At 39.3% G+C, this 12,179-nt stretch overlaps 1 protein-coding gene across 1 annotated transcript in view; it reads right to left on the bottom strand.

Moving 5' to 3' along the window:
* The window catches only part of LOC105495702 (piwi like RNA-mediated gene silencing 3), a 41,772-nt gene that overhangs the window by 15,949 nt on the left and 13,644 nt on the right, over nt 1-12,179 (bottom strand). Inside the window, exon 11 of the mRNA XM_071080960.1 lies at nt 11,671-11,785. Coding sequence (XP_070937061.1) covers nt 11,671-11,785 — 115 coding nt within the window. The remainder of the gene's footprint in view (nt 1-11,670; nt 11,786-12,179) is intronic.

The following is a 12,179-nucleotide window of genomic DNA, read 5'->3' as shown; positions in this document are numbered from 1 at the left end:
AGAGAGACAGAAAGTAAGCAAACAAGACTCTCTGCCTGGTCATCCAGAAATCTTCCGGATCATACCAAGATCACCAAAGTGATATCACTATGAATCTGCGCGAACCATAGTATTACTGTGCTTGGGATGTCCCCTGATGCAGATGTGACTTAGATCACAATACCCAAGTCCTTCTGAACACCTGGACAGCCTTCCCAAGGAAGATGAATACAAACAAGCCTGGACGGCGAAGACAATAACGAAAACCTAACTTTCAACGCCCAAACACTCGTGAACTTCCCCAAGCATCGAGACTATCCAGGAGAACACGGACCTCAGCAAATGAACTCAATAAGGCACCAGGCACCAATCCTGGAGAAATAGATATGCGACCTTTCAGACAATTCAAAATAGCTATTTTGAAGAAACTCAAATTCAAGATAACAGAGAATTGAGAATTCTAGTAGATGAATTCTACAAAGAGATGGAAATAATTAAAAAGATTCAAGTAGAAATTCTGGAGTTGGGACATACAATTGACATATTGAAGAATACATCAGAGTCTCTTAAGAGCAGAATTAAATCAAGCAGAAGAATTACTGAGCTCAAAGGCAGGCTGTTTGAAAATACATAGAGGAGATAAAAGAAAACACATATACCTAATGTAAATGACGAGTTAACAGGTGCAGCACACCAACATGGCACATGTATACATACGTAACAAAACTGCACGTTGTGCACATGTACCCTAGAACTTAAAGTATCATAAAAAAAGAAAGAAAACACAGAAGCATGCCTACAAAATCTAGAAAATAGCCTCAAAAGGGCAAATCTAAGAGTTACTGTCCTTATAGACGAGGTAAAGAGATAATGGTACAGAATTCACTCAAAGAGATAGCAAAACTTCCCAAACCTAAAGAAAGATATCAATAGCTAAGTATAAGGTGGTTACAGTAGATTTAACCCAAAGACGACTACCTCAAGGCATTTGATAATCAAACTCCCAAATGTCAAGGATAAAGGATCCTAAAAGCAGCAAGAGAAAAACAACATAGAATGGAGCTCCAATACATCTGGCAGCAGACTTTTCAGTGGAAACCATACAGGCCAGGAGAGATAATCTGAAGTGCTGAAGGAAAAAAGAATTACCCTAGAATAATATACCCGGTAAAAATATCCTTCAAAAAAGGAGAAAGACTTTTTCCAGACAAACAAAAGCTGAGGGATTTCAACACCAGATCTGCCCTATAAGAAATGCTAAAAGGGGTACTTCAATCAGAAAGAAAGGGATGTTGAGGAGCAATAGGAATTCATCTGAAGGTACAAAACTTACTGGTCATAGTAAGTGCACAGAAAAACACAGTAACGGTGGTGTGTAAACTACTCAAGTAGAAACACTAAAAGGTGAACCAATCAAAAATAGCAACAACGTTAAGACATACAATAAGATATAAATAGAAACATAAGTTAAAAAGCAAAAGGACATAAAGAGTTCTCAAATTTAAGAAAATCAAAATTGTATCAAGTACTCGCTCAGACCACAGTGGAGTAAAACTGGAAATCAACTTCAAAAGGAACACCCAAAACCATGCAAATACATGGAAATTACATAACCTGTTCTTGAATGATCACTAGGTTAACAATGAAATCAAGATGGAAATTTTAAAGATTTGAACTGAATGATAATAGTGACACAACTCATGAAAACCTCCGGGATACAGCAAAAGCAGTACTAAGAGGAAAGCTCATAGCATTACATGCCTACATCAACAAGTCTGAAAGAGCAAAAATAGACAGTCTAAAGGTTACACCTCAAGGAACTAGACAAACAAGAAGAAACCAACCCAAGCCCAGCAGAGGAAAAGAAATAATCAGCATCAGAATAGAACTAAATGAAATTGAAACAAAAAACCCACAATAGAGAAATGAAACAAAAAGCTGATTCTTTTAAAAGTTAAATAAAATTGGGCTGGGTGTGGTGGCTTACGCCTGTAATCCCAACACTTTGGGAGGCCAAGGCAGGTGAATCACACGGTCAGGAGTTCAAGACCAGCCTGGCCAAGATGGTGAAACCCCGTCTCTACTTAAAATACAAAAATTAGCCAGGCGTGGCCAGGCGTGGTGGCTCACGCCTGTAATCCCAGCACTTTGGGAGGCCGAGGCAGGCTGATCATGAGGTCAGGAGATGGAGACCATCCTGGCTAACACGGTGAAACCCCGTGTCTACTAAAAATACAAAAAAATTAGCCAGATGTGGTGGCGGGCACCTGTAGTCCAGCTACTCAGGAGGCTGAAGCAGGAGAATGGTGTGAACCTGGGAGACGGAGCTTGCAGTGAGCTGAGATCGCACCACTGCACTCCAGCCTATGGAACAGAGGGAGACTCCGTCTAAAAAAAAAAAAAAAAAAAAGGAGTGGTGGCGGGTGCCTGTAATCCCAGCTACTCAGGAGGCTGAGGCAGAGAATTGGTTGAACCAGAGAGGCAGAGTTCTCAGTGAGCCGAGATCATGCGACCACTGCACTCCAACCTGGGCAACAGAGGGAGACTGTCTCAAAAAAAAAAAAAAAAAAAAAAATTCTAAAAGCTCAATTAGAAATGAAACTGGAGACCGGGCGCAATGGCTCATGCCTTTAATCCCAGCACTTTGGGAGACCAAGGTGGGCAGATCATGAGGTCAGGAGATCAAGACCATTCTGGCTAACACGGTGAAACCCCATCTCTACTAAAAACACAAAAAATTAGCCAGATGTGGTGGCGGGTGCCTGTAGTCCCAGTTACCCAGGAGGCTGAGTTAGGAGAATGGCATGAATCTGGGAGGCAGAACTTGCAGTGAGCTGAGATCATGCCACTGCACTCCAGCCTGGGTGACAGAGTGAAACTCCATCTCAAAAAAAAAAAAACCAAACTGGAGATATTACAACTGATACCACAAAAATACAATAGATCATTCAAGGCTACTATGAACACCTTTACACACACAAACTGGAAAACCTAGAGGAGATGGATAAATTCCTGGAACTGGAAATATACAACCCTCCTAGATTAAACCAAGAAGAAACAGAAACTCCGAACAGGCCAATAACAAGCAGTGAGATTGAAATGGTAATATAAGATGCCACCAAAAAAGGTCCAGGACCAAGTGGATTCACAGCTGAATTCTATCAGATACTCAAAGAAGAGTTAGTACCAGTCCTACTGAAACTATTCCAAAAGACAGAGAAAGAAGGAATCCTCCCTAAATCATTCTATGAAGCCAGTATCACCCTAATACCAAACCAAGAAAGAAGAAAACAGTAAAACAAAACTATAGATCAATATCCCTGGTGAACATAGATGTAAAAATTCTCACAAAATACTTGCTAAATGAATCCATCAGCATATCAAAAAGATAATCCACCATGATCAAGTGGGCTTCATACCAGGGATGCAGGGATGGTTTAAAACATGCAAGTCAATAAGTGTGATACACCACACAAACAGGATTAAAAACAAAAATCACATGATTATCTCAATAGATGCAGAAAAAGCATTTGATAAAATCCAGCATCACTTTATGATTAAAAATCTCATGGCCGGGCATGGTGGCTCACGCCTGTAATCCCAGCACTTTGGGAGGCTCAGGTGGGCCAATAACGAAGTCAGGAGATCAAGACCATCCTGGCTAACACGGTGAAACCCAGTCTCTACTAAAAATTAGCCAAGCTTGGTGGCATGCACCTGTAGTCCCAGCTATTTGGGAGGCTGAGGCAGGAGAATCACTTGAACTTGGCAGGCAGAGGTTGTAGTGTGCCGAGATCCTGCCACTGCACTCCAGCCTGGGTGACAGAGTGACACTTTGTCTCAAAAAAAAAAAAAAAAAACCCTCAGCAAAATCGGCATAGAAGGGACATACCTTAAGGTAATAAAAGCCATAGGATATAAATAGAAACATAAGTTAAAAAGCAAAGGACACAAACAAGTCTCAAATTTAAGAAAAATCAAAATTATATCAAGTACTTTCTCAGACCACAGTGGAGTGAAACTGGAAATCAGCTCCAAAAGGAACACCCAAAACCATGTAAATACATGGAAATTAGATAACCTGCTTCTGAATGATCATTGGGTTAACAATGAAAAGTTGAAAGCACTCCCCCACAAGAACTGGAACAAGACACTGATGCCCCCTTTCACCACTTCTATGAAACATAGTACTGGAAGTCCTAGCCAGAGCAATCAGACAGGAGAAAGAAATAAAGGACATCCAAATCAGCAAAGAGGAAGTCAACCTGTCACTGTTTGCTCATGCTATGGTTGTATACCTAGAAAACCCTAAAGACTCATCCAACAAAGCTCCTAGATTTGAGAAGTTAATTCAGTGAACTTTCAGGATACGAAATTAATGTACACAAATCAGTAACACTGCTATACATCAACAGCAACCAAGCTGAGAATCAAATCAAGAATTCCACCCCTTTTACAATAGCTGCCAAAAAAAAAAAAGGGAATATACCTAACCAAGGAGGTGAAAGACCTCTCTAAGGAAAACTACAACACACTGCTGAAAGAAATCATAGGTGACACAAATGAAAACATATCCCATGCTCATGGATGGGTAGAATCAATATTGTGAAAATGACCATAGTGCCAAAAACAATCTACAAATTCAGTGCAATTCCCATCAAAATACCATCATCATTCTTCATAGAACTAGAAAAAAAAATCCTAAAATTCATATGGAACCAAAAAAGAGCCCGCATAGCCAAAGGAAGACTAAGCAATAACAAATCTGGAGGCATCACATTACTTGACTTCAAACTATACTACAAGGCTATATTCACCCAAACAACATGGTACTGGTATAAAAATAGACACATAGACCAATGGAACAGAATAGAGAACTCAGAAATAAAGTTAACTACTAGTAGCTAACTGGTCTTTGACAAAGCAAACAAAAACAAAGTGGGGAAAGGACAGCCTATTCAACAAATGGTGCTGGGATAATTGGCAAGCCACATGTAGCAGAAAGAAACTGGATCTCATCTCTCACCTTATACAAACATCAACTCAAGATGGATCAAAGACTTAAATCTAAGACCTGAAGCCATAAGAATTCTAGAAGATAACATCGGAAAAACTCTTCTAGACATTGGCTTATGCAAAGACTTTATGACCAAGAACCCAAAAGCAAATGCAACACAAAGATAAATCGATGGGACTTAATTAAACTAAAACACTTATGCACAGCAAAAGAAATAATCAGCAAACAGACAACCCACAGAATGGGAGAAAATATTCCCAAACTATGCATATGACAAAGGACTGATATCCAGAATCTACAAGGAACTCAAATCAGCAAGAAAATAATCCCATCAAAAAGTGGGCAAGGACATGAATAGACAGTTCTCAAAAGATATACAAATGGCCAACAAACATGAACAAATGTTCTAATGACCAGGGAAATGCAAATTAAAACCACAGTGCAATACCGCCTTACTCCTCCAACAATGGCAATAAAAAAAATCAAAAGACAGATGTTGACATGGATGTGGCAAGAAGGGAACACTTTTATACTGCTGGTGGGAATGTAAACTAGTACAACCACTCTGGAAAACAGTGAAGAGATTTCTTTTTTTTTTTTTTTTTTTGAGACGGAGTCTCGCTCTGTCGCCCAGGCTGGAGTGCACTGGCCGGATCTCAGCTCACTGCAAGCTCCGCCTCCCGGGTTTACGCCATTCTCCTGCCTCAGCCTCCCGAGTAGCTGGGACTACAGGCGCCCGCCACCGCGCCCGGCTAAGTTTTTTTTGTATTTTTTAGTAGAGACGGGGTTTCACCGTGTCAGCCAGGATGGTCTCGATCTCCTGACCTCGTGATCCGCCCGTCTCGGCCTCCCAAAGTGCTGGGATTACAGGCTTGAGCCACCGCGCCCGGCCGAAGAGATTTCTTAAAGGACTAAAAGATCTACCATTTGACCTAGCAATCCCACTACTAGGTATCTACCCAGAGGAAAAGTCATTATATGGAAAAGATACTTGCACATGCAAGTTTATAGCAGCACAGTTTGCAATCACAAAAATATAGAACCATCCCAAATGTCCAGTTAATGAGTAGATAAAGAAAATGTGGTGTATATTCACACCATGGAATACTACTCAGCCATAAAAAGGGTTTGCAGCAATCTGGATGGAGTTGGAAACCATTATTCTAAATGAAGTAACTCAGGAATGGAAAACCAAACATTGTTATCTTCTCACTCATAAGTGGGAGCTAAACTATGAGGATACAAAGGAGTAAGAATGATGCAATGGACTTTGGAGACTGCGGGGAAGGGTGGGAGGGGTAATGGATAAAACACTACGTGTTGGGTACCGTGTATACTGCTCAGGTGATGGGTGCACCAAAAGTACAAATACCACTAGAACTTATCCATGTAACTACCTGTTCCACAAAAACCTATTGAAATAAAATTTTTAAAAAAAGAAAAATGTTTTAAAAAGCAAAGGACAAATTTAAAATAGAGTTTATTCATTTTCTTTTTGCTTGTTTGCTTATGCAAGCAGTGTTGTTGGCACCTTAAAAGAAGGTGTTATAAGACAGGATTTGCAAGCCTTATGGGAACTTCAAAAATATGCAATGGATACACAAAACAAAACAAGTTATATCAAACTAGAGAAAATCACCTTCACTAAAAGGCAGGCAGGAAAGAAAGGAGGAAGAAGAGACCATAAAACCAGAAAACACATAACAAAATGGTAGGAGTAAATCCTTACTTCTCAATAATAACATTGAATGTACATGGACTAAACTCTAATCGAAAGAGTGACTGAATTAATTTAAAAAAAAAAAGATCTGCCTGCAAAAAACACTTAACCTATAAAGACTCACATAGACTGAAAATAAAGGCATGAAAAAGCACAAAAAAAAGAAAAAACAGGAATAGCTATACTTAGACAAAATAGATTTCAAGACAAAAACTATGACACAAAGAAGGTCACTATGTAACAATAAAACGGTCAATTCAGCAAGAGGATATGACAATTGTAAATACATATGCACCCAACCCTGGAGAACCCAGATATATAAAACAAGTATTAGAGCTAAAGAGAGATAGGCCCCAATATGATAATAGTTGGAGACTTTAACACCCCACTTTCAGCACTGGACAGATCTCTCAGACAGAAAAAAAGGAAACGTTGACCTTAATCTGCACTACACACTAGAGGGACATCATAGTTACAGAACGTTTCAGCCAACAGCCGCATGATGGACATTCTTTTCCTCAGTACATGGATCATTCAAAGATAGACCATATATTAGGTTACAAAAGAAGTCTTAAAACATTCAAAAGACAAACATAAAGCATCTTCTCTGATCACAATGAAATAAAACTAGAAATCAAAAACAAGAGGCATTTTGGAAACTATACAAACACATGAAAACTAAACGATATGCTCCTGAATGACCACCGGTCATGGGTCATAAGGAAATTGAGACTTTTCTTGAAACAAATGATAATGAAACCATGACATACCAAAACCTATGGAATACAGTGAAAGCAGTACTAAGAGGGAAGTTTATAGCTATAAGTGCCTACATCAAAAGAGCAAAACTTCAAACCACCCAATGATGCATCTTAAAGAATTAGAAATGCAAGGCCAGATGTGGTGTCTCACACATGTAATCCCAGCACTTTGGGAGGCTGAGACAGGCAGATTACTTGAGGTCATGAGTTCAAGACCAACCTGGCCAACATGGCAAAATCCCAGGTGCTGGGGCTCAGAAGACTGACGCACAAGAATTGCTTGAACCAGGGAGGTGGAGGCTGCTGTGAGCCAGAATCACCCCCACTACACTCCAGCCTGGGCAACAGAGTGAGACTCAGTCTCAAAAAAAAAAAAAAAAAAAAAAGGAAAAGAAAAGGGAGACATTACAACCAATATTGCAGAAATGTAAAGGATCACTCCTGGCTACTATGAGCAACTGTATGTCAGTAAATTGGAAAATCTAGAAGAAATGGAAAAATTCCTAGACATATACAACCTACCAAGATCAAACCATGAAGAAATTCAAAACCTGAACAGACCAATAACAAGTAATAAGATCAAAGACGTAATAAGTCTCCCAAAGAAAAGCCCAGGACCTGATGGCTTCACTGCTGAATTCTGCAGAACATTTAAAGAACTAATACCAATCCTACTCCTATGCTGAAAAATAGAGGAGGGAATGCTTCCACGTCATTTCATGAAGTATTACTAAAACCAAAGACACATCAAAAAAAGAAAACTACAGGCCAATAGCCCTGATGAACACAGATACAAAAAATCCTCAACAAAATACTAGCAAACCAAATTTACTAACACACTAAAAAAGTTCATCATGACCAAGTGGGATTTATCCCAGGGATTCAAGGATGGTTCTATGTAGGCAAATCAATGCGATACATCCACAGAATGAAGGACAAACTCATATGATCATTTCAACCTATGCTGAGCAGCATTTATTAAAATTCAATATCCCTTCATGATTAAAAACTCTCAAAAACTGGGTATAGAATGAACATATTTCAACATAATAAAAGCCATATACATCAGACCCGCAGCTAGTATCATACTAAATGGGAAAAAACTGAAAGTCTTTTCTCCAAGATCTGGAGCACAAAAAGGATGCCCCATCACCATTGTTATTCAACATAGTACTGAAGTCCTAGAGCCATCAGACAAAAGATTAAGGTAATTCAAATTGCAAAGATATGATCTTATATTTGGAAAAATCTAAAGACTCAAAAAAAAAAAAAAAACCACACACATAGAACTGATAAATTTAGTAAAGTTGCAGGATACAAAAATCAACATACAAAATCAGTAGCATTCCTACATGCTAACAGTGAACAATCTGAAAAGGAATCCCGTTTACAATAGATACAAATAAAATACCTAGGAATTAACCTAACCAAATTAGTGAAAGAGCTCTACAATGAAAACTACAAAATACTGATGCAAGAAATTGAAGAGGCCACACACAAAAATGAAGGTATTCCATGTTCATGAATTAGAAGAATCAATATCATTAAGATGACCATACTATCCAAAGCAATCCCTATCAAAATACCAAGGACATTCTTTACAGAAACAAAAAACTATCCTAAAACTTATTTTAAAACCAAAAGACCCAGAATTGCATAAGCTATCCTAAGCAAAAAGAACAAAACTGGAAGAATCACATTACCTGACTTCAAATTATACTACAGAGCTATAGTAACCAAAATGGCCTGGTACTGGCATAAAAACAGACATATAGACCAGTGGATCAGAAATAGAGAACCCAAAAATAAATCCATACATCTAATGTGAACTCATTTTCGACAAAGGAGCCAAGAACATACACTGGGGAAAGGACAGTCTCTTCTGTATATCCATATGCAGAAGAATGAAACTAGATCCCTATCTCTCACCATACATTAAAAAAATTAAAATGGCTTGAAGACATAAATCCAAGACCTCAAACTATGAAACCACTACAAGAAAACATTGGGGAAACTCTCCAGGACATTAGAGTGAGCAAAGATTTCTTTTTTTTTTTTTTTTTTTTTTTTGAGACGGAGTCTCGCTCTGCTGCCCAGGCTGGAGTGCAGTGGCCGGATCTCAGCTCACTGCAAGCTCCGCCTCCCGGGTTCACGCCATTCTCCTGCCTCAGCCTCCGGAGTAGCTGGGACTACAGGCGCCCGCCACCGCGCCCAGCTAGTTTTTTGTATTTTTTAGTAGAGACGGGGTTTCACCGTGTCAGCCAGGATGGTCTCGATCTCCTGACCTCGTGATCCGCCCATCTCGGCCTCCCAAAGTGCTGGGATTACAGGCTTGAGCCACCGCGCCCGGCCGAGCAAAGATTTCTTGAGCAATACCGCACAAGCACAGGCAACTAAAGCAAAAACGGATACGTGCGATCACATCGAGTTAAAAAGCTTCTATGTAGCAAAGGAAACAACGTAAAGAGACAAATCCCAGAATGGGAGAAAATATTTGCAAACTGCCTGTCTGACAAGGGATTAATAACCAAAATCTAAGGAAAGCAAATGACTTATAGGGGAAAAATAATCCAATGAAGAATGGACAAAAGATTTGAATAGACATTTCTGAAGACATACAAATAGCAAACAGGCATATTAAAAAGTGCTGATATCAATGATCACAGAAATGCAAGTCAAAACTACAATGAAGTATCATCTCGCCCCAGTTAAAATGGCTTTTATGCAGGACACGCAATAACAAATGTTGGTAAGGATGTGGAGAAAAGGGAGCCCCTATACGCAGTTGGTAGAAATGTCAATTACTATAACCACTGTGGAGAACAGTTTGGAGGTTCCTCAAAACACTAAAAACAGAGCTAACATGTGATCCAGCAATCCTACTCTTAGGCATATAGCCAAAATAAAGGAAATTAGGATATTGAAGAGATATCCGTACTTCCATGTTTATTGCAGCACTGTTCACAATAATCCAGATTTGGAAGAAACCTAAATGTCTAACGGATAAATGGATAAGGAAAATGTGATACATATACACAATGGAGTACTACTGAGCCACAAAAAACAATGAGACCCTGTCATTTGCAACAAGACTGGAACTGGAGGTCATTGTGTTAAATGGAATTAGCCAGCCACAGAAAAATGAACTTTGCATATTCTTACTTATTTGTGGGATCTAAAAAAATCAAAAATTTAAAATGGCTTGAATTGATCACACCTGTAATCCCGGCACTTAGGGAGGCCGAGGCGGGCGGATCACGAGGTCAGGAGATCAAGACCATCCTGGCTAACATGGTGAAACTCTGTCTCTACTAAAAATACAAAAAATTAGCCGGGCGTGGTGGTGGGCGCCTGTAGTCCCAGCTTCTAGGGAGGCTAAGGCAGGAGAATGGCGTGAACCCGGGAGGCAGAGCTTGCAGTGAGCTGAGAACACACCACTGCACTCCAGCAAGGGTGACAGAGTGAGATTCTGTCTCAAAAAAAAAAAAAAAAAAAAAAATCAAAACAATTGAACTCATGGAGATAGAGTAGGATGGTTACAGAGTCTGGGAAGGGTAGTGGGAGGTTGGAGGGGAACGTGGCGATGGTTAATGGGTACAAAAAATAGAAGAAATGAGGAAGACCTAGTATCTGCTAGTACAAAAGGGTGACTAAAGTCAAAAATAATTTAATTGTGCATTTTAAAATAACTAAAGGAATATAATTGGATTGTTTGTAACACGAAGGACAAATGCTTGAGGGGACAAATATCCCACTTACCCTGATGTGATTATGTACTGCATACCTGTATCAAAATACCACATGTAACCCATACATATACATACCTACTATGTACCCACAAAAACTGAAAGATAACAAAATTTAAATAAAGTTTTTTTTTTGTTTTGTTTTATTTTTACATAGGTTAGTGAATTACTTTGATTCTAGGTACTTGACTCTTCAGGATATATTTGAAAAATGGATCTTTTAAATGCCATGAGCAAATGTCCAGAATATTAATTAGATAGACATAATACAGAGCTATGTGCCAAGCACTTTACATGCATTCTTAGTGTTTCTTATTCTGTCAACATAGAAAATATGAGCAGTCTAAGAAGGGAACAGCAATCGTAGTCATTACTGAGACTCAGTTCCTTTTTGCATTCCTCTTCATTTGACCCAACTATGACATGATGATTTTGAAACTGTCTTACCATTCTTCTGCCTTGCACGATGTTTGCATTTTTCAAAACTCTTCCTGAGACGGACAAAAAGTTGGTATCAAATTTCAAATCCCAGAGTTGAAGTAAGTCTCGTACTTTTTTATTACTGAAAATTAAAATATCGCCAAGATGATCAAACCAAGTAAGGTAACCAAAAGCAGTTAGCCATTTGTGCAAGGCAATTTCCTTCTATTCCAAGGTTCATGATGACCTGTCCGCAGCACTGAGATGCGGCAGTACCTTCCGTGAAACTCTGACATCTAGTTTTTGCTCTCATGTTCATAAAGGTACATAGAGCCTTTCGATTTCATTCTTCCCTGCCTAGCCTCCTAACTGCAATGACAGAAAAGCTAGAGTCGTGTCCCAACAACAACAAAATTCCTCCCATTGTCACTTGCTAATAGAAGAAACTGAGATGCCAGGGTTGAGATGCCATCAGCTTCATTGCAACACTATGGCACATGCACACACAAACACTCAGCCAGAAAAGCAGCACTTAC

This window comes from Macaca nemestrina, chromosome 15 (genome assembly GCF_043159975.1).
Source record: "Macaca nemestrina isolate mMacNem1 chromosome 15, mMacNem.hap1, whole genome shotgun sequence".
NCBI lineage: Eukaryota > Metazoa > Chordata > Mammalia > Primates > Cercopithecidae > Macaca > Macaca nemestrina.
This window is presented reverse-complemented; position numbering and strand designations above follow the sequence as displayed.